Source organism: Astyanax mexicanus, chromosome 20 (assembly GCF_023375975.1).
Source record: "Astyanax mexicanus isolate ESR-SI-001 chromosome 20, AstMex3_surface, whole genome shotgun sequence".
NCBI classification, from domain to species: Eukaryota; Metazoa; Chordata; class Actinopteri; order Characiformes; family Acestrorhamphidae; genus Astyanax; species Astyanax mexicanus.
The window spans coordinates 27,450,314-27,475,096 of record NC_064427.1 but is presented as its reverse complement, the minus strand read 5'-3'; the positions used below and the strand labels follow the sequence as shown (position 1 = coordinate 27,475,096).

At 36.1% G+C, this 24,783-nt stretch overlaps 1 protein-coding gene across 4 annotated transcripts in view; it reads right to left on the bottom strand.

Annotated features, from left to right (window-relative positions):
- The window catches only part of psd3l (pleckstrin and Sec7 domain containing 3, like), a 194,619-nt gene that overhangs the window by 92,618 nt on the left and 77,218 nt on the right, over positions 1 to 24,783 (bottom strand). For 3 of the 4 annotated variants that reach the window (XM_022681270.2, XM_022681272.2, XM_007255272.4), the window contains 4 exons: positions 22,980 to 23,174; positions 13,277 to 13,357; positions 12,293 to 12,405; positions 9,562 to 9,620 (listed from right to left, as the gene is read on the bottom strand). In XM_022681270.2, coding sequence (XP_022536991.2) covers positions 9,562 to 9,620; positions 12,293 to 12,405; positions 13,277 to 13,357; positions 22,980 to 23,174 — 448 coding nt within the window. The remainder of the gene's footprint in view (positions 1 to 9,561; positions 9,621 to 12,292; positions 12,406 to 13,276; positions 13,358 to 22,979; positions 23,175 to 24,783) is intronic. The other variant, XM_022681271.2, reaches the window with a different exon arrangement.

Below are 24,783 nucleotides of genomic sequence, written 5' to 3'. Positions count from 1 at the left end.
TGCCACTATGAACAGAAGCTCGCAGGTTTGAATCCCGTTCATGTAGCTCTGCCATTAGCTGCCGGCGCCAAATCCAAACTTTTGATCTCATGAAGACACTGAGAAAATATGGCAAGAGTAAACACGAGGTATCCGCACGGCCTCCATAAACATGTGTTTATAAACGCACGTGGCAAAAGCTGTGTACCTCAGTCCAGCACAGTTTTGCATAGATATTTCCAGTTACAGCCGAATTCACGCTTTTATTTCCAGAAAAATGCTCTTATTTACCTTTTAAAAAGCCATTTAAATGCCTGATTACTGTTGTTTGGCTGTTTTTCTCAGGTTTTGAGTTGTGCTCGATGCTGACTCAGCTCTTGATCGGTCCTAACACGAGACAGCGCGCGGGTGAGGGTGGGGCTGGTGATTTCATGGGCCCTGCATTGTTCAATATTGCGATTATATATCGTTGAAAAAGAAAACTTGCTATGTGAAATCTTCCAATTTCGTGCAGCCCTAGATAAGATCACATTTTATGAGGACTCAGAGCAGAAACTCAAGCACTTCCACAGGTTTCACTCACGTTTTCTTGCATCTGTAGCACTATAGACTATACAGAGTAGACTAGAACACAAGAGTTCTTTAATAGAATCTGTTAAATCTTTTCTGGATACACTGTAACTGTCAGTCACTTCGCCCCCCCTTCTATTTATAAATATATAAAATCTGGAAATCATACAGCACATACTTATATAACCATAACAGCACTGTATAACACACATATTTATATCTGTACGGTTGCGACAGCAGTACAATGAATTATATGGAGATAGTTTAGTATGCTGAAACAGCACAATAAATATGAATTAAAAGATAAAATATGTTTTGGAAATATTGATCAAATCCTGGATGTTGATCATTTTTATACAATTACCATTTTCATCCATACCTAGTTAAAAAGACACAAGAAGGTTCAAATATTATATCTATGATGAAATTATGAAAATATAAAGGACTGACACTGATCTAGGCAATATTGTATTACAATTGAATAAAAAAAAGAAAAAAAAAAAAGAACTATACAGAACACCAAAAAATGAGGTGAAAAATGGAAACATCCTGCACTGGGGTAAGAAAAATGGACAAAAACATCCATTTGAGTAGGATTTGTACAGTATTCTTTCAATTTTATGCCTGCACAGGGTTTTAACAAGACAGCTAGTACTTCAGATTCATGAGGGCTGCATGCAGTCATTCCAGGACATGGACACCTATTCCTTCATAATAAACAAGCTTGCGGCGTGTTAGTTAAAGAACCACGCTCTCTATCTAAACCTGTGTTTAGAACGTATACAGTTAGAGGCGTGTTCTACTGCACTTTAGAGTGCATGATACTTAAAGAAAAAAAATAATAAAGTGATATTTTGTTGTTCTGCAATAAATGCTTATCGACAAGAAAAAGAAGCAACCAGAAAGAATTTGAACTGACAAGAATGACTCTTGGCACCATGGCCAGCTCCAAGAACTTCAACAGCCCAACATTACATTAACAATGTCCTGCAACACTCTGGGGCACTACTTTAGTACGACAATACTTGTCTGCATACTGCTGCTGTTTCAAGAGCTTGCCTTCAAGACACTGATTCTATACCATGGCCAGGAATATCTGATTGAAAATATGAGGGATTCAATTGGACATACTATCAACACTCTATCCACGCCTTCTATAAAATCTGCAGGATGATTATTGCTGGACACCATTAGGAACCTCTACAATGCTAAGACATCTGGCATGGTGTATTTCACATGCATTATATCTCACTTTGCTTATGGGCAGTTTAGTAAATGTGAACAAGAGCTGCCCATATCAGTCTAAATGTATTGTTCCTAGCAAGTTTTATCTTTCTTCCGAATAGCACTGCAATCAATTTCTACAATAAATACATGAATATCGTCACTGCCCATGAAAAACAAGCATTTCAATTTCTGTGGATTTTTAGTTTACTACATAATTTGAACAGCCAAACTGTCTCTTACACTGTGCTAACATTTTTTAAAGAATAGGTCATTTAAATTCTTTAAAATTACCTGAAATAAACTCTTTTTACATCTTCTTCCATTGAAAGTTACATTAATTTCATCTCTCTCCTGTAGGGGTGTGCCATATCGTATCGTACACGATAATATTGTCAACATTTTTAAATATCGTGAACAATATTATACCCTAAAATATCGTGCCATATCTCCCATCCCATGTCCCATTATATATCTATTAGAGACAGATTATATCTGTCCAGTATCATTTATTTTACTTTAATCTTGGATATATGGAGATTCTTGCAGTGTATATTGTATTTTTGAAATAGTTTTTTTTTTTTAAGTGTCATATCGCCAAGAGTATTGTTATCGCGAAAATGCCATGAAATATCGTGATATTATTTTAGGGCCATATCACCCACCCCTACTCTTCTGTAATGTTGCCGTATTGGACTTATGTTAGACAGCAACTATTTTCACTTTCACTTCAACTTTTTACTGAAATCAGTGATCCAACATTAAATAATATTATTATTAAAGCCATATTTATAAATCAAAGGCTGAGAAAATAAAATAAATGATACTGAGCAGATATATAATCTGCTGTTGGTAGATAGATCACTGAAAATAAGAACAGTGTGAATTTTACTTTCATATGAAGAGATTACTATAAATATGGCTTAAATCTGAGAATGGATCTGAAAACATCTGAATATTGAATCCTTGTCAAGTGCTTAGCCGGATTTCGTAACGTCAGGGACAAAGGCTAGAGGGAGCAGGCCTCTGTGAATACTAAAATAATGAGCAGACGGTGTTTGTTCCAATGAATTTACAGTTTCTGCCAGCACCAGCAGAGTTTGTAGGTGGACAGCTCTGACAAATGTTCAGACTGGCACAAGATATCAAAGCACCACACAGGGCCTCCGTCTAATACATACAGGACCTTCAGCACTGCGAGAATATATGAAATGCCCGCCGTGCCTACAGACGTCCATCCATTAGGCAATTGGGTCGGTTTTATGGTCTATAAAATGTTGCCTCGTTTGTGTTTGCATTACTTGAAAAGGTCACTGAACTGACTTGATTCAATTGTGCTGCTGGAATTGTACATCAGTTCCACACTAACTAAATATTACGTCAAACCAATAGAGGTTTCAGGGGCTGGATTATCAACCAAATACGACTTGTGCTCAAAACCCACTAGGACTATAGCATCTTTCAACGCTCAGTCACACACTCTTAAGAATTAAATGGCTAAAAAAGGCTATTTGAGTGATGCTATAGGACAGGTTAATCTAAAAAACTCAATAAGGTCTGGAACATCATAATGTCTTACTGGCATTTTACGCAGGGTATTAGTTGTATTAACAACATTTTACGTACCTACAATTGAATGTCTAATCAATTGTAATGATGGTGATCTCAAAAGTATGATTACAATTATACAATTATAGCAATTACAGCTTTAAGTCATTGTCTAGAAATGCTTGACTGGTTTTAATAGTGTCATATGTGATACTAGTGCACTATAAGAAATAATTATATAAAGCATTGGCAGCTAAAACTTCATAGTAAAAGTTGGAGAATTTATGCTGATTAAAATAAACACTTTATAAAAAAAAAAAAAAAAAAAAAAAAACACTAGCTGAAATGATTTTTAGTCTAATATTCAACTTTTAATGACAAACCCTATTTTCAGCAGGGACTGAGATCACAGTTCCAATCATTTCTGAGGGGACCGTATGTGAGTATAAAGATCCTTTAAAATGTCTTTAAAAAAACTCTTTAAAAGAAAAATTCCTCGCCCCCCAACATCTAAAATAAGCCAAGAATTCAATAAAATCATTTTGGGGGAAGAATTTTTTAAACCTAAATATTATTTATAGAGAAGAAAGTGAGGATACTAACCTATTTTAATAATCAAAATATGATATGGAACTAATCCTAATCCAGGTTGGACATAATGATCCGGAACTGAAATATGCTCTGGGAGGTTAATCAAATTTATTTGATTAATCAAATTACTGTTTTAATGTGATTTTCAAAATGGAAAATCATGGAGATTGTGGATTTTTCTGCTAGAGGGAATCTCAGTATCAATACATCTGCTTCTGTCAGAAACCTGTTATGAACTATTTTATGTGGCAGTGATTTTCATATTTTCCATGTTTCATTAACTGAATCACAAGGAGGTTATGTTTATACCGTGTTTAATATAAAAGCTGCATTTAAGGTTATAGGGGGATGCTTACTATTTGTTTAAAAAATAACAATAATAACAATTTTGAAATTAAATGTAAAATAAAATATAGCTTGTGCAGTAATTGAGAACCGCTCATATATTTATATATAGAGCACACTCCCCATCTTTAAATGGCTGTTTGAGTCTGCCATACTGCCATATAATCGATCATAATGGTAAAACAAATATAAAAAACAAACTGTAGAACCTTCTCAATGCAATTCTAGCAAGAAAAAAAAAAACCCAGAACATTCCTATTGACTGTAAACAGCTCTATATTAACATAATATTCTTTAAAAACCTGCACAGAACAAGATTAGAATTAAGACTATGAATATCTGGAATATTTGACTTCATTTAAGCAGTGAGAAGAAAGGAGCTAAATTAAAGGTTTACTCTTGTAATTATATTTTCACTCTTTGAAGAGCGAAGTTAACAAAGGCTCTGTACAAAGACATTCATTAAGATTAGAACAAAATGACCACACATCCATATAAAGATGAAACACAATCGATAAAACAAATATATACCCATTAATGTTCTCTGTGTGTCTCTGTGATTGTTAATTAATGAGAGATCAGAAAAGGTTTAACCTTTTTAAAAGCCAATTAAAAGCTAACTGTACTCTATTCTAATGAAACATGCAGTTGTAGAATGTTCTAATAATATAAATGACACTCTCTAAAGAGTTTTTTTCTGCATAATTTGTCACAACAACAATTAATAACAGCATTTTATTCCCCTGTATTAATTTGTATGCTCTAGCTTACTAGACTATTAGTGATAAAATCTATTCGCAGGCAATGTGGTTGTGTGTGCATATCTAAACAGCTCTGCTTTTATAAAATGCTTTTAAAAAGGTCAAACCCTTCATTAACAACCTTAAAGAGCAATGGAAAACACAGGCATGGCTAATATGATGGTGCCATCATTATTTTAATCTTAATGTTTGTATATCAAAGCTCAACAAAACACAATCTAAGAGAGAGACCGTCTTTCAGATCAGAGCAGATAAGTCTTTTTCTGGCAGCAGACTGACGTAGCGTTTGGCTTTGCTTTCTATTCCGTTTCTCAATGCCAAAGCTAGGATGTATCCCAACAGAAAAAGCCACAGTGAGCACAACTCAGGCCGGACACGATGGAATCAAATGCCTCAGCCTGAAGGGAAAAAGGTAAAAGTAATTAAGAAGATGTTCCTTATCGACACCTGTTTCAATCTTAAAGACTGACAGCAGCCTCAGCCCATGCTAGCTCACTTCGTTCTTCGAAAAAGAACCAAAAGAGTGCCTGCACATCCATATACACAGATCAAGCATAACAAGCAATATGATCAGTTGATCAGACGAAGCAGTGCTGCTGGAGTTTTTAAACACTGTGTCGACTGTATTAGACCAGGGCTGCAGGTAATTGGAAAAAAATTACATTGCGCATGTTCTTTTTTTAACTATATTTATATATATATATAAAATATCTCGCGATGTTAAACAATGCAGGGCCCATGGTGTCATCAGCCCCACCCCCACTGCGTCAGCACAGAGCACTCAAAACCCGAGGAAAACAGCAAAACAACAGTAATCGGCCCTTTAATCAGGCATTTAAATGGCTTTTTAAAAGGTAAATAAAAGCGCTGTTCTGGGGTTACAAGCATGAATTCAGCTGTAACTGGATATATCTGCACCAAATTGTGCTGGACTGAGGTGCACAGCTTTCAACACATGCACTTGCAAGCACGTGCCCAACCATCTGGACGGAGGCCATGCGGTTACCACATGTTTACTCCTGACCCTCCCCCTCCCGCTTCTCAGGCAGCAGCAGCCTGCCATTTACACAGACACAGAGACAGCGCTGTGTATCTACTTCTTGTGTCAAGAAACACTGCAACACTGCAATCAATCCAACACTGCAACATGACGTGTTGGATTTACTTGACGTAAGTGACATTGCACATCCTGCGACGTGACAATTGCGCATGCGCACATCACGATGGCGATGCTTAAACAATATATTATTTATGACGCAGGGCACTGTTTATAAACTGTTCTAAGTTGAGAGGTGTTTTAAAACTCCAGCAGCACTGCTGTGTCCGATCCACTCATGCCAGAACAACACGTACTACATAAAACACCAACACCATATTAAGCTACGTTCACATTACCAGGCTGAAGTGACTTAAATCAGATGTTTTGTTTAGTATGGCTCAGATCAGATTTTTTCATAGCTGTGTGAACTTGCCAAATCTGACTTTTTTCAAATAAGATTTGAGTCACTTTCATATGTGGTCCTAAATCCGATACTTATCCCATCAATGGACATGCGACATGAATGTAAACACTCAAATTCCAAGGAATTCACCGCCAGTCCTTTTTTCTCCTACTTGACCTGAGCATTTACTTCAGAACAGCTGTTTTCTCTCCACTCGAGCTCAAGATGCTCCACATAAGAGCTGCTTACGCATCCATTTCCCTTTATAAAGCTACAAGTCTTATCTTAAATATGAGTTTTTTGTTGGTGGTGAAGAAGGCGACGTTTATACAGGTATCAATGTGCGCCTGTGAGGTGATTCAGGGGCAGATTTATTCACATTACACACAGATACAGGTCACTTAGTTACATTTGTGAATGTGAACAGACAAGACAGCCAAATCCAAATCTGAGCAAAAAATAGGATTTCAGCAACGTGGCCTGTAATGTGAACATAGCCTTAGTCAGCGTCACTGCAGTGCCTACAATGAGAATGAGACCCATCGCCCTAATAATAACAATAATACTAACAGCTACTCTGTGCTGGTCGTGTGGATTTCTGACCACTGAACAAAGAACAGGGTGAAAGGAGCATAATACAGTATGCAGAGAAATAGAAGCACTGCAGTTTGTAATTATAGAACTATAATTTTTGCCTATATGTTCAGCAGGACTAAAAAAATAATAGGTATGATAGGTGAAAAAACAAAAAGATGGTCAATGTTATGCTTGGTCAGGGTATGTACACATTAAAGAGATTATAAGCGATGTTCTGCAATTTTACTCACAAACACACACACAAACACAAACACACAAAAGAACACACACACAGTGCACCTGTATGAAGGCTACGGCCACAAAAACACAATCTTTCAAATCAAGCGTCTAGCAAACAGGCGCGGTGTGGGCGTGAAATATTGGCGTCTGCATGGCGCATATGTGTTCTATTGAGAAGGAGCCAGGAAACGTCAAATCCAAGATTCGCCACCCCGTGAGAATAAAGACACATGAACACGCTCCACAGAGACAAAAAGATGAGCTATTCTGAGGAGCATGTAGAAACTGTGCACTCTCAGTTTCACAGATAATAATCACTGCAAATGTGTGCCACAGATTAAGTTCTTATTGAAGAACAATTGTTTCTTCTGCTGAAATTCGAGAAAGCTTGAAAAAATGCCAGCTTTAAAGTCTAATATTTTTTTTTATTTATAGTCTTTAGATTCATTTTAATCTGACCTATACATTAAATGTCTATTATATACACACACTCACAAAATCATTTTAATAAAATGATTATATCTATTACCGTATTTTTGCTCTCAAAACACTTTCAGTTCCTTGTGCAATGGATTACACAACATGTTGGAAACGTTCCTTTGAGATTCTGGTCCATGCTGACATGATTACATCACTCAATTCCTGCAGATTCAGGATCACGTTTAAACAGTGAAACTCTGATCTCCATAACATCTACAAAAAGTGTTCTCCTGGATTAAGATCTGGTTACTAGACAGCATCAAGCAGTGTGTTTACATGCACTCAATAATCAGTTATCTGATCATTCTAATTTATATTGTTATCTGATTATTCAAGCGATCAATTAAACATCATACTCTTGATCAGATTCTTCTTTTATCAGATTGAGGCTTAGAAATCTCAATGAGTAATATGATATGAGCAGTAATTAAGATTTCACAACACATGAATAAGCTATTTTCTCAGTCTGCACTACATTAAGCAATAAAAAAGGTTGTTTATCAGGTTCATATCTACAAACAGCTGCAGCAGGAAGTTTAAAGTTCATAAAGATATGCTCATGTTCAAAGTCTTAAGAGTTCAGAAATCAATATTTGGTGGAATAACCCTGGTTTTTAATCACAGTTTTCATACATCTTGGTATGTCCTCCTCCACCAGTCTTACACACTGCTTTTAATTTGATGGCATTTTGTCATCCATCTTCCTCTTGATAATCCAGAGGTTTTCAATTTGGTAAAAAAAAAATAATAATAAATATATATATATATATATATATATATATACATATAATTTATTTATATGTATATATATATATATATATATATATATATATATATATATATTTTTTTTTTTTTACCAAATAATAATTTATAAATAAATTAAAATATAAAATAAATAAATTTATAAATAAATAAATTAAATAAATAAATAATTTGTTTATTTATATATATTTTTTTCAATCTTACATAATTACAGAATATTAACTGTTTGTTTTTTATTTTATTTGGTGGGGTTGTAGACCTTTACATCAACTGAATCATGTGAAAAGGGTATGAGCTTTCTTTGTAGTAAAGGACAAAGGAAAAGAATAAGAACAGAACACGAATAAGGAGCAAATCAGCTTCAGGTAATCTTAAGCTGCAGGGAAGATTGACAGCTAGAGCTTTAAAACTGCAACAATAGAGGCAATAAAGAAAACAATGGCAGCTGGAGAAAAAAAAAGGGATAGATAGGCAACAGAAAGGAACAAACAATGAAGCAGCCAACTAGCAGCCACAGCTAACCTTGATACATACATTGAAATATTATATAAAAATCATGGTATTATTTTTTTTTTCACTTTGTTATTATTCATTTATTTTTTTATATTTTCTTAATTGTAATTCACATCAGAGAGCTACAAGACAATCAAACTGTCAAACGAAATGTCAACTTGACCGCGTCCCTGTTCTACATGTGAACTGATCTATTCTAAAAGTCCACTGTTAGCAGTGGAATGGGATTATGAATGACTTTGAAGGTTCACTGCCCCACAATTGGAAGGAGTCTCTAAAATCCTGAAGCCAGCGAATAGAAGCTCTGACTCTGCAGCAGGACCGAGGGGAAGCAGTGAGAAATGGTATTTATCCATTTTGTGGGCTGAATAATCAACTCAGATAAGGCCAAACGATGGCAGGTCACCCCGTAGTTCATTCAAAGAGGAAGAGCGGAGGCTGCGGTCGTTTCCATTTAAGAACTGAAACGAACTTCAAAGCTGAAGAGATACGACACAAGGAGGAAAATATCAGAGGGCATCCCAACATACCTGGCCATGAAGGTCAGTGTTGAGCAGCATCAAAGCACACGTAAGGCAATGCACTCCATCTGCGGAAAGAAAAAAAAAAAAGAAAAAGAAAAAAAAAAAACTGATTTAAAAATGAGTAATTATTTGGTCACGGCTTTAAATGGGTGTAACGGATTATTTTACTCGTTTCACTGACGCCATTCCGACTGTGATGGCAAAGCCACATACTTTACTTCTGCTCTATTTTTCTGTAAAATATAATTATAATTCTGCTTTCACAGAGTGACATGAAGAGCCTCTAAACATGCAGAAGTACCCTATGTTGATATCATCCATCTCTACACTGGGCCAAAGTGTAACACCAGTTCCATGGCAACAGTCTTAGCAACAAGGAGACCGTTTTAGCTTTTACCCATCTACTGGTCACAGAGGCTTGTTGTTACCAAGATGGTTGCTATGGGGGAGACATGACACTCCAAGCATGGAACAAAAACGAACAATAAACACAACAAAAATACTGTCGGCATGAACAACAACAATACAGGCAATATTTCATACAGACTAGGGCTAGGTCTAGGGCTGAGCGATATGATAAATATAATACTGTATATCATGATGTTTAAAGACACATTTTCACAGTGCACCATATTTATCAAAATTATTTTTTAAATTCTATTCAAATACTCTTTCATGATTAGTACAGTCAGGTTTAGTCAATGTTTGTTGAAACATAACAGTCAATGTATTGTCTATTGGGGTGGGCAATATTATATCGTATACAATATATCGTGACACAGAAATATCATGATAATAAAAATCCATATCGTGATAATAGGGCTGTTCTGTCTTAAAATTAGTCTATTATTTACTGTGAAGCTTTAGGTGTATTTATTGTATAAGTTAATTGCTTTAGTTTGCAGTTTATATGCATGCACTAAATATTCTGCAATAATATTTGCTGCATTATATTATTTTATGCTATATTATTTATTTTGCCACATTATGATTATTCTGTTAAACTATTATACTATATTCCTGAAATTAATGAATTATTTTAGTTTTCCTATATCACCAAGTATATCGCTATCGCAAAAATACCCTGAAATATCGTGATATTATTTTAGAGCCATATCGCCCACCCCTATTGTCTATGCATCTTCACTGCAATGTACACATGCTCAATAGTCATATCGCAGGACATGGAATGTCAAATAAGCCTTAAAATGAATCCATACATATCATGCAAAAACTTGCTTAATACAACAGGATAATCTGTACTGTTGTTTTTGTCTATGAGAGATCTATCAGTGGCAGACTGTAGGTAAGTCGATGATATTTGGTAGATATCATTATTGAGTAGATACAACCTTATCAATACACATATGGCATTATTAATATCATAAATAGGAAAGAGCACAATACCTGTATTAATTGATGTTGATCATACTGTAAGTTCACACTGTATTGCTTAATATGAGTATTTTAAGAAAGTTGAACCAAACAGAGAAGCCATTTAATTGTTATAAAATGTATTTATTTTGAGTAAATTATATTGATGTATTAAAAAAAGATCAGCAGATCAGTACATGCTTTTATTATATCTGCCCAATCTCACTCATGCTTCCTACAATCTTCAATACACAGAGGGATTATTAATATTGTTACTAGGGTTACAGCAGTATACCATGGTTAAGTACACCATGGAAGAAAACGTTCTGGTAATAATATTGTATAGATTTGCTTAAAACTGATATTTAAAAACAATACAAGCATACAGAGAATTTCCTTAATTTGTTGCTTTTTTTAGAGCTTAAAAAGCAAACAATTAAACAATTGATTGTGAAATCAGAAGACTAATCCAAACTTTCATTAATAAGTGGTTTTAAGCTTTAAATACAGAAAAGATTTTGTTCTGATCCAAAAAAAAAAACATAGTCACTTCATTAAAGGTATCATATGCAACCCTAATCATAACAAGTTTGATCACTAACTTAAGTTAAAGTTGAAAAATTCTGTATTTTTTTATAATATTATAATGTGCATCAATATACAGCAACACAATAATATTACTATTTCTTTCCAATACAGTGTAGCCCTAATATATATAATATGTAAGAACCCTATTTTTTTTTAATAAGAACATCATGAGTCAATAGCTGCTTTTATGTGACTGGGTTAAAATAAAAAGGCAGATTCTGATGATTGAGGTTATATCCTGACCTTCTGCTGAACCTCAGCATGTCTCTTTCAACTGTCATTTGTCAACCTGATGCCGAGCAAGCTCCATAATTCCTAGTTAATGGCTAATTTCTCAAGGGACAGTCGAGCTGATCTCTAGTTAATCCATAGGATGAGTGGGGAGGAAGGTGCCATTTGAGCCAAAGGAAATGGCCATGGAAACGAATGGAGGAAAATATCACCTGCTAAACCCTTGCATGATTCATAATTGAAAATGAAATTCCAATGTACTTTTCCACTAAGCCACAACGTGGGGAAATAATAATGTCACAATATATTTACATATTTATATCCATTAATCTCAGGATTGGTTTTCCAGACACAGATTAAGCCCGGGTGCAGTATTAATACTGACATTGTAAATCAGAGACTAGACTGTTAATCTACAGGCTTTTCTTGTATACTGGTTTATTTAAGACTGGTTTATCCTTCTGCCAAACAGAAGCGGATTAATCTGAAATGATTATTAAGAGGTAAATATTGGGTTTTAAAAGTGCAGCAAGAAGCAGAATACCTTGTGAGGCGATGATGGTGGGGTTACATTGATAGTACCTATTAGAATAGTGGATTAAAACCCGCTCTCTTTCCTGGGTTTCACCCATTAGTGCAAAAGCTTTTAGAAAGGATCTGTAAGAGAAGAACATAAAAAGATAATCAGCGTTTAAAAAAACGACACCAGCAAAGCAAAGCAATAACTGTAATAACTGTACAAAACAAATAACCAAGCACTTTCGTAAGGCTTGCTGAATAAGAACATGTGCTAAGTGAGATAAAAATCCATGCAAATGTCAAGCATGCAGTTGTTGTGCAGGTGCTAGGCTAAAAGCTAACCACCCCAAGCAGCTACAATTTTTTAAGGTAGCTAACCACACAATAAGTTAAAAGGGTAGAGAATAGGGGTGTGCCATATCAAATATCATGAAACTTATTATACCCTAAAATATTGTGTCATACCACCCACCCCTAATTATCAAATCAGAACACTACTTTTGTTGTTGTTTTTACCAAAATAAATATTTTCCCCATTATATATCTACTAGAGACAGATTATATCTGTCCAGTATCATTTATTGTACTTTAATCCTGGATATATGGAGATATATGGAGTAGATTATCTTTTGTCATCATTGACTTCTGTTACAAATCTGATCCAATTCTTGCATTTTTTAATATCTCTGTTAGACTGTTAGGTGTGTTCCATATTATATTATGTGCAGTAATAAAATTACATTTTCATTTTGTTGCAGTAGTTTATTTCTTTAATATATATATATATATATATATATATATATATATATATATATATATATATATATATATATATATATATATATATATATATATATATTTTTTTTTTATTTATTATTATTACCATGAAATATCATGATAATATTTTAGTACTTTAGTAAAACTACAAAGTGTAATGTATGTAATTATACCCTTTGCATAAAGAAATAAGCATAAATATATTATTAAGAAAAGACCTGGAGAACTCTACCTGAGCGATTGGTCCAATGTCATCCCTGTGAATTCAAAAAAACTGAGGTACTCTTCGGCGACCATCTTGCTGAAGTCATTGCTGTAAGTAGACAAAGAGAGGGTGCAAATTAGGACCAGGGAGGCAGAACATCCACCATAGTCACTGTAGAGTTATGGTGCTTTTTATTACTTTCAGTCCTCTAATATCGTCTATAAAAAAAAATCCCACACATCCGGTGAGGGCCAAGGACAGCTTGTTTTTGCAGTGGCTGTGTATGTGCCACATTTCATAAGTATGAACAGAGGAGCGGGCCATGACATCACTTTCATTTACTGTATATTAGAGAGACAGAAAGAGAGAGAATTAGAGATAACGAGACGAGAGAGAGAGACAGGGAGAGAGAGACAGGGAGAGAGAGCAGGAAGGAAGGGAGAAGAGAGAGAGAGAGCGCGAGCATGTGCACGAGAGTGAGAAGGAGAAGGGGAGATTTATATAAACGCCTACACACACTTCCACAGCACCAATTCAAAATCACGACATCAAGCATGGAGGGAAGGGATTGATGGCAGTATATTGAGGCTGGCATTGTCCTCCAGACCTCTGCTGAGGCTGTGAGAGAGCGCAGGCTAGCTGTGTGCGGGTTGACTCACAGCCGCGGGCGGATTGAGAGGAAAAAACAAAAAACAAAAAGACGTTTTAGAGCAAGGGCAGGTTCAACCGGGAACAGCATGCATTTTGTTTACATTTTTATTCGCATTTCTTTTTACGAAGCATATTCAGCCCATCAGTTCTGCCAATCTAAATCATGTCAGTGTGATGCTACACTTTAACCCACTAACGCAGAACCAAGTTTATACTTCACACAGCCAGAATGCTAGCAGAGCTTCTGCACAAACAGGTTCAAAAGGCGAGGGAGATGTACATGCACTATATAGCCCATATATCCAAATGTTAGTGGACAACCTTTAAAATAACTTAAAGATTGTGCACCATCCAATACTTTTAATGCTCTTGTCAATGAATGCAAACAAATTCTCACAGCAATGCTCCAAAATCTAATAATAATCGAATAGTAACATTCGAGAGAGCAGAAACAGTCACTGCAACAAAAGCAGCAAAAAGTTTTTTTTTTATTTTTTAATACCTGTGATTTTGGCATCCCAATAGTTTTGTCAATATAGTTTATTTATTTTGCTTATACTTACAGTCATTGATGTTTCAAAATGCTTAGAGTGATGTTTATTTCTCACTAAATTGCCCCCTCCCACCGGAAAATTAACGGTGATTGGTTTAATATTTATACTATTTATTTATTTATTTATACTATTGCTGTTTTTAGCAAAAGAAAAAAATCACACTGTTCTCATTTCCCATAATATGTCTACTAGAGACAGATTATATCTGTCCAGTATAATTAATTTTACTTTATTTTGGATATATGGAGATATTTGGAGTGCATAATTAGTATGATAACTTTCTGGATCATTTCTGTTCATTATCTGTTTCTTTATAAAACATTTTTTTTATTAGTTTTCACTTAAGTGTGGGCTTAAAGAACTTCTACTTTTGTAGCACTTGTACTTTTACTCAATTCTGGGTCTCTAGTACTTTATACGCGTCTGCTAAGAATAAAAAATATATAATAAAAATAATACTTTCAGCAAATCCTTACAAACTTTTTTTGTGACATAAAAGAAAGCTGTTTATTTTTTACTAGATCGTGTAAAATCTATTTTAAGCCTGAGCGAGTTCCAGTGGAGGCTCCATAAACAGGTATTCTCTGCACCAGAGGTCACCAATCTCCTCCACAAAGGGCCGGTGTGACTGCAGGCTTTCACTCCAATCAAGCAGAAGCAAAGCCGCCCTTAGTGTTCACACAGTTAATCACGTTTCATCCTGCTGGGGTGGAATGAGAACCTGCAGCACCACCAGATCTTTGTGAAAAAGGTCACCACAGGACTTGTGGCCCACAATCTGTTGGGTAAGGAAATACAATAAATATATCAATGCAGATGTTAGGATTCAATATACAGCTCAGTAAAAAAAATGATTTTAACAAACTGAAAACCTCTGGAATGTAATATACGAAGGTATCAAACCAAGCTGAACTGCTTGAATTTGTGCACCAGTAGTGGCATAAAGTTATCCAAAAGCAGTGTGTAAGACTGGTGGAGGAGAACATGCCAAGATGCATAAAAACCTAAAGTCCTAATGAGTGGGTTGGGTGATTGGCCTTGTAAATTAGGGAGGAAATGGGATTATGGCATTTTTTGAGAATCTATAGAGTATTACACAATATAATAATATCTAGAAACTTCAATATATCAATACATTTCTTTTTACAGCCCCATAACAGGGTGGAGCTATTATATCATAAGCACTGCGACCACATTCAATACACTTCACTAGACGGCTGAACACGCTTGTTATGATAGCTAACAGACAACTACAATAGCTAGTGCTGAGTGATTGGGGGGGAAAGGTCACCTGTCCATAGAAAGTGAGGAAACTTTTGTTCTCTGGGGTACTATTCTAAATGTACAAATATTCGATGAAACAGTAAAAAAATAAAAAAAATAAAAAAAAAATAAATCACCAAAACGTCCATCCTTAACAGGTAATGGAATAAAAAAAAAAAAAAAAAAAAATAGAGCACAAGCAATGAAGGCTCTCAGGCACACACCGGTCCATACAAATTAAATACAAACATGCACAAATGTGCCTGCTTGGCAACAGAGAGTGCAGAGACACTCAGCGTCCTCTTACAAACAAGCCTGAAAAAGCTTTAAGTGTTCTCCGAAGCACACAGCTATACTGGCTCAATATAAAAATCAGTAAGAGAACGAGAGGGTACAAAAAATCTTACTGATGGACCCCAAAGATCCTTCTGATAAACATGACATATGATGAATATTAACATTAAAAAAACACAACACCACTGTCTTCAACAGATCTGACCTTCAGGCATATTCGTCATCTAGAAACTTCCTTTGATCTGCACGGACTCTAAAGAGAAAACTCTGTGAATGTGATGATTAAGCTGGCAAAATGTTACCACTTAAGCTAGAGTTGGCTGAGGACAAGCAATCCATTTCTGCTGTAATGGTGACAATGGTATACAACAGCTTTCAGAAAGAACTGCCACAGCTTTTATAAAATGTTATGTGTTACGTGGGGAAAGTGCATGATGTTGTGTTTTAGCAGTAATAGTTAACTGAGGTTTATGTATACATCATCAAATAGGAACCCTCAGGGATGTAGAAGCTACAATAAATTTTGTAGTAAAAAGTAAAAAAGTAAAAAAGTAAATACATTATTATGTCTGAATCTTAAAGTTGCAGTTCCAAATAGAATATTTCACCTGGAATGCCCCCACAACTGGGAAAGCTTTGCCAACCCTGAGTTCAGAATCCAAGATGGCCGTCTTGACGCAGTCGTACACACAGTACTATCTGTGGACAAGTACTTGCATAATACTACATAATCAACTGGAATCTATAACAACGCTATTCTGGAACAATGCTCGGACATAAAAAGTTGGACATATTTTGTCAAGCTTTGTCAATTAGTAAAACACTAATTGACAATCCAGTTGCCATTATTTCCAAAGTCTTTATCAAACGGTTTATTGGAAATAAATTATTTTGAAATGGCGTCTAGTTATTATATTATATGATTTGATTATATGATAATAAAGACCCAACCCACCCTGGAGATCATTTGTTCTCCCTCTGGAACAAGATACAGAACAATAAAAAACAAAAACAGATCAAAAATCGTTTTCCTCCCACAGGCAATCAAGAGCATTGTCCCTCCACCCCTCCTAAGACTGAGGGGTAACAAATTAGACAAAAATAAATAAATAAATAAAATTGAACTCCATTGTTTACTTAAGCAATGATTTTATTCTATTCAGTCATTGGAGTTTTTTAACTGGAACATTGCTAGAAGAAGACAGACTTAATAGGTGCCATTTATGTCCCCCAGAAATTACATGTATAAATGTGCACACAAATAACTTTCAAATACGTTTTGTATATTTATATAAATATATAAAATATATATTGCCTGATTGTAACTATGACTAAGCAGGTCAATCTCAACACTTGTTGCCGTTATCCAAATTAAATCTTAGATCTTGTATTTTTTTAAAAACACATTTTGGGAAAATTACTACATTGTGCTTAGTGTCCTCATGATATTTGCATTGCCGCCATTTAGCTAATTCTTATGTTTTTGCTAAATCTATGCTAAAAACTCTGTCCTGTTACTTTCATTCCTGTGACTCAAAACATAAAAAGTAACAAGAATGAGTGCCAGTAACAGGAGTGAGTTCCAGTAACAGGAGTGATTTTTTTTGTCATAAATACCAACTATTTGAACATGCAATCAACCATTTCTTAAAAATAAATACATAATTAATAGACAAAATAATAAACAGACAAAATGAATAGAGGAATTAGTGGACTTGCTTTTAAACATGCTTTTTAAATGTCACATAAACTTTGTAACCATCGGCTTCAGCTTTAAAACCTTGTAAGAAATTACGTAAAGCTGCCCAGTACATGTTTTGAATAGTTAAATGCATGTGTTATCAGATTCAGAGTTGAAAAATGATAAAAAAAAAATAAAAAAAAAAAGTTTAATTTGGAAGATTTACAACAAGCAAATGGCCCAAAATTTTAATTATGTTGCCCTAAAAAAGAGGTGCTGTTTTCTAATGCCAGGTTTTTGTTATTACGACTCAAACAGGACTGTTATTTGGCCACTGTTAATTAGCTCCCAACATTTTGCTCAGCAGATTTGTAAGAACTACCAACATTACAATTACAATTCTACTGGATTACAATCACAAATCTCGCTGGTAATCACCCAAAACACCACCTCCCCAGATGGAACTAATCCAACCCAAATAGGCTTTAAGTCACTGAACCTTAATTCTCTTTTTGGTCCTGAGTATCAGTGCTTATTTCCAACCCCGCGCTCATGAGCGGAGTGCAGAGTTTGTAAGTGGTCCTGTACACTGGGCTCAGTAAATGGAATGCTAATTTGAGACTCATTGAGTGCATATTGCAGTCGCATTAAGGGACGTCCGTCTGGGCCTCCCTTTACGTTTACGGCAAGGTCGTTTGCATTAAACTCGGTATCTTAAATTCAGTATGGTTCAAGTCCGAGGCACTGTGATTCAGCTGTAGATTCCTGAGGGGACAGGTACATGAGTGTGTGTGTGTGTGTGTGTGTGTGTGTGTGTGTGTGTGTGTGTGTACGTGTGTGTGTGAGGGAGGAACAGAAGACCATTATGCTGCTAGATTCTCCTAAAACAGACTCATGACACTGTGCTTTTCTGCATTACAGAATACGGGGCCCAAAGCTATATTTTGTAAAAACAAAAAGCACATAAACAACAAGGCCACAGTGTCCCATCATTTTGTGCACCTGCTGAGCCGCCGCTGAGCCAGACTGCAGTGAGAATTTGTAAGCGGTTCACATGATAAAGTCTCCTATTATTTGGTGACACATGTCCTGGGACAAGGCGAGGGCAGTGTGAGTGAATTAAAAAGACGGTGTGATCTTTTCTAAGCCCACAGTCACTTTTTTAAACTTCGGTATGAAATATACACTATACTGACAAAAGTATTGGGATACCTGCTCATACTTTTTTTTTTCTGAAATCATTAAAAAAAAAAAAAAAAAAATAGTTTATGTTGCATTTGTTTGAGTAACTGTCTCTACTGTTCAGCAAAGAATTTCTAATCGATTTTGGAGCATTGCTGCATTTAATGACCAGAGTTAGTGAAGTCAGGCGAGTCCTTGTAATAATGCATTCAGCTACATTAAGATAAATCCATTGCTGACACAGATGTCCATAAGCACACAGTAAGCACACACAGCTTGTCTAATCCCACAGACTTTCTGGAACAGATAAACTTGTACTATTCGCCAGCTGTGGGCTAGAGGGGTATAAAAGTACCCAGCATTTAAGTCCATTTAGCTCCAGTATCAGGATATTAATTTTGGTAAATTACAGTTATGCTGTAACGTTTTAATCTGGCTTTTTATTGGGGACAATTACACAGGTAGATTATCAATTCACTTGCAAACTATGTTATAAGACTTAGTAAAACTACTTCCCCTTGAAAACAGCTATAGACTCGTGTCTTTACAAAAAACTACATTTTCAAATAAAATGCAACAATTCTCTAGTGAACCACGATAAATCAAAGAATGTCTATTCTATAGAAACAAAGGCAAAACTCCATGTCATGTCATCAAATTTGTAACCAGAGTTACAAGAACAATTGTCCCAGACTGCCTTCATTGAAATTACAATGCAGTCTAAAAGAACAGAAGGAAAATGGATTTTTCCAGTGGATACAAGTGTTTTAGTGCCCTGTGACAACAGCATACAGCATTACTAGAAGGAGACTTATTTCACCACCCAAAAAACAACTGCATCCCAATTTTAAGTGTCTCCATGTGTATATACTGTATTCATCCAAACATTAAGTCTGTAAATGTGTCTAAAGTTTTGTTATATTTATCTTTACATATGTATTTTTTGAATATATACATATTCCATTACTTGCGCCATTATTTCTCAGTGCAGTGTGTTTACAAAAAATGAAACGCAGTCTGATCTCTTTTACAATCTTATTTTAAGTACCGGTATATACGTATATATTTTAAGTTCCAGATTAGCAGCAGACTTTGCTCATTTGCATCACTTTCGTAATTTTTTTTCTGAATTCTTTACTGCTGATTTTGTTTTTAAGAATGCCCCACATGCTTTTGTTTTTGTATGGGCATTATAAACTATATACATATGTAATAAGTATATAAATTTGCAATAACTTACAGTACTTACTAACAGTAGAAAACAGTATATCAGACAAAAAGGAATTAATGAATGTAACCCTTTTCCACACAAATATTCAGTCATCAAATTTGTAGATTATTGCTAATATAACATCATAATAATAATAAACGTAATAATATTAATAATAACAAAATGTAATTATGGCAATTTAGGTTGAGCCTTTTCTTTATATATTAGCCACATCCAGAACATCTGGCTCCAGCTCTCAAAGCCAATTCTAGTCTTATTTCCAGAGAGACGACCCGCAGAGTGACAACTTTATCTGTTGCCAGTTCCAATAAAGATCTAAATGGAGCTAACTGAATAAAGCTAATTGAATGACAGCAGTAAACCATGTCGAGTCACACCTCTGTGTGTTTCAGATTAGAACGAGACAAATCGTCTCCTATTTAAAAACACGATTCTGGCTCATCAGTGCGAGGGAAAGAGATAGCACTCAGTGAAGATGCAGGCAGGCTGTGACAAACCTGACCTGAATCTGAGTGATTAGCGAGTGACCGACTGCCCTGACTGCGTTCTTTCTGCACCGTGAACAATTGTAGGTCAGCAATCTCTTACAGAGAACCTCCTCAGCCCTCACGCCACAGCGGATCAGCACCGACTCACGTTCAGCCGGCCAGTGCTCTTATCTAGAGCTGCCTGCGCAACACTGACATCATTTTAGACCACTGCATCTTAAAACCCCAGCCAGAGTCTCGACCCCAGGGTGAAGCTCTGCACTCAGAGATGACATGAACACCCAAAATCTTTTGACAGTGCTGTACCTTCCGGCTTTTATGTAAAGTGGTTAAGTTACTTTTCCCTCCTCTAGGACATGCGGAATAAATACAGACGGGTGTGGGGAACGGAAGAAAGAGCATGGTGTTGGAGCTCTTAGCATTTTCCCCCAGATCTCTGCTGTGCTTTTGTGAGTCACACTAGATTTAGAGCTGATAGATGTTGGCATGTGTGAAGCTCAGCATGTATGTGTGTTAAGCTTGAGCTGACTGATGATTACCATGCACAGCCATCAAGCTGAATGAGTTCAGAGAGAAGAGTGGCTGTGACTGACATGGATCTCTTCTTATTCATTAGTTTTGCACTATATAGGGAGAGGCTAGATAGTTCACTAAGTAGCGGCAGAAATGCAAATGAGTTTGGACACTACCACGTCATCATCTTAATGCAGCGTTAGTATAGGTCATTTAAATAAATGTGTGATAAACATGTTTAAAGCTTATGGTTGGAGTAAAAAAAATAAAATAAAAAAGCCTGTAATAATAAGAGCAGCACCACTCCCGCTGCTATACTATGGCCTTAGCCACAAACTGCACTATGTAACTTTAGTGAAACATCTGGGAAAACAATGCAATGCTGTGAAAAATTAAAACATACTTGTGAACTAAAAAAAAAAAAAGAAATTTCCTCTACTGTCCCAGTCCAAATGCCCCCTTTTTTTTTAAAGGTAAAAAGATTTTATTCCAAGTCATTTTGAAGCATTTCTATGTACATGCAAATATTAGAATAAAGATTCAAATTTTTATTTTTGGGCAGAGGCAGAAACAAAAAAGGATGTATTTAGCAAAAACAGACAAAAGTTACTGATCAATGCTATGTTATGTGTACCCATACCTATGTAATATCCTGTTATGTTACTCAACAGTCTCAATCCACATGCTTCTCTGTTTAGTGAAATTTAATGTAATAAGAGTTTGAATCTTTGTGTATACGAATAAAATCAATAGATCCAATCCTAAACTGCCCAAAGAGGCCATATTTTAGCAATCGATAAGTGAGCTGTAAACTGAACACCACACAGCTTGATTTAGGGCGTGTCTGTGTCTTTGCTATCGTAACAACAGAAAAGTACACCTTACACTGCTTGAAACACGCAAAAGGCATCTATTAATTATCTTAATTAATCATGGGTGTGTTTTGAGCGTAACGTGAAAAGAAAAAAAAAGAAATAAGAAAAGAAAAAAAAAAAGTGTGTCACTTGCCATTCCCTTTAAGAGACAGGTGCGCTCTGACTTTGGCGAATTGCTATTTTAATAGTGCAGTGCTTCAAAACATTTCAGCAGAGAAAATTGACCTGTTTGCTCATGCTGTAAAGGTGTTTAAGCAAGTAATTTATGGGAACAGTGATGTTATTTTGTTTTCTGTTTACTGTGGATGTTAAAGTTGGGTTTGTGCACTATCAATGAGCCTCGTTTAAGATGTCCTACAACAGTGGTCACAAACTCTCTTCCTACAAATATACGCATGTTTTACTTAATTAATTACCTGAAGACAATTTGGCAGATTCCACCCAACACTCAAATCTGTCCAGGTTTTGTTAAAAAGCTTCTTGCCAGAAACATCAGCATGCTTATTTTCTCTGTGAGTTACCAGATTACCTGCCAAGCTAAACACACACTTAATACAGTGTGCAGGTAATTCACATCCGTATGTATTTCAATATAATACTGCCACCATGAGAGCCATGAGCAGCTCTTTGATGGTGTTAATGGTATCCATTGCCATTAATGCTATGGGGCACAGCTGGACGGCAAGATATGAATGTCTATGTTGAAATGTGTGTCCATATGTATATAAATATGTAAATATGCAGAAATTTCCATTTGACAGTTTGTGAATGCATGTGTTGAATCTAAGGCAGACTGGCTGCGTGTGTGTTCCTGTGTGTGAGGACGAGGAGTGTGTGAGCGAGATGTGCCAAACCTCAGTTTGTGCATGTGTGTCTACTTGTTCAAATTTGTCTGAGCCTGAAGGTGACAGCACTGGCTCGAGGAAGAGCACATCATGAATTTTAGGCTGGTGAAAAAAAAAAGCAGGTGCTCATTTTAAATGTTCATATTTTCTCACTTCTTGCCCAGGTGCTTGGCCACGTCGGAGCGGCGGAAGCCCTCCAGGTGGTAGAGGCGCCGGGCCAGACGTTGTGCCGCCTCCTGGTCACTGCGGTGGCCATTGTTGAGCGTGTCGGTGTTCTCCTTCAGTGGCTCCGTGCTGCCCATGTCCGAGTCCCAGTCCGACAGCGCGTCTTTCAACCCCTCATCGCTGCTTCAGACGAGAAAGAGAGAGAGAAAGAGAGAGAAAGAAAGGAAAGAGTAATTATTCTTCAATCAAGCACTCTCTGGTAGGCAACATTCATTTAGTCCTTTGTGGCTGTAGCCGCTTATTTTAAATGATTAATGATTGACAAGTAGTTTAACACAAGTGACTGACGAGTTCCAGAGAAAGTATAATTTGGTGTACTTATTGGAAAGTACCACCCATTCTATATATTCGTACCAAACTGTTAAAGTAAGAAGGTCAATGGAATACAGAGAAAAAACATTTGATGCACTTCCAAAGAGCTTGTGTTTGCGATGTCCTGCACTGCAAGCTTGGTCACATGTGTGGGAAGTGCAACGAGAGTTGCATGATTTGGGATGAGCTGGAGCTTCACAGCGTGAAGGAAAAGAAACAACTATTGTTCAGCACCTCCAGAAACTGCACCAAGATGCTGAGAAAATACCAAGTGTGTGCAAATCTGTATCTAAATTTTGACTGGACTGTGTGTATAGCGCTTTTTCAACAAATGTTGTCACAAGCAGCCATAAGAGATCCAAGTCCCTTTAGTGTAAGCACAAAGGTGGAAGTGGTAACAGTGGCAAGAAAAAAAACACCTTGGGAGGAACCAAGACAAACAACCTTTAGCGTAAGCACTTTGTGCTTAATATGTGCATTCTAAAACATTAAACACATAACAAATAAAGCTAATGATTAATTATTTTATGATAACTTGAGTATACTTAACAAAATTGGGTAGAAGCTGGTCTTGGTATACAACAGTATGGGAACCCCTACCTTAAGTGGTAAGCAGATTGCAAGTTAGAAACATGCCATGCTATGTTTCGCTATAGTTATCTGGTAGCTATGTAAAGTGATCAAAATGTAAATAAGTGATTATTTATTTCAATTACCATTTTTCAATTACTCAATTATATCAAAATAGTCACTTGTTGTAGCACTAGACACCTATTTAAGTGTGCAGTTCAAAAAGATAGACTAAGTAAAACTTGCATAACCCTAATAATTACCATTAGAAGAAAAAAAAAACACATGCTTGATAATTACTTGATAATTCATACTCATTCATAATTACATTTTTAAGCCAAATCCTCCATAATCTGTTCACAAGATAACATTTCACAATCAAAAAAGCGCTCAGTATTTATAACACTGCACTGTGACTACAGATTTCTACCAACAAATGGCAACAAACTCCCAGTTTAATCATCACCAGCACACCACCCAGTACTCCACCCTCTTTAACACACACACAAAGATTTAATCCTAGCAGAAAGAAAACTAATGAGGAGAGTGACTTTTACGCAGTTCTGTTTTTTATTAATCATCACAGGCATCCTGCTCACGGCAACAGAGAAGCAGGCGGCAAGATGCAACCAAATGATACATAAAAAGCAGCTTAGACAAGTCGTTAGAGACGACTCCCACTGGCATAGCAATGAGAGGCGGTGCAGGAGCGATTACGGCCGCCCGCACAGACATCTGAACACAGCCCAATCCAAATCAGCCTGCCGCTGGCAGCGGGTCAGAACAGCCAGCAAGCTTTGGATAATAAGAGAAAAAAAAAAACGTCATTCCACAAGGGCAGACCTGGAAT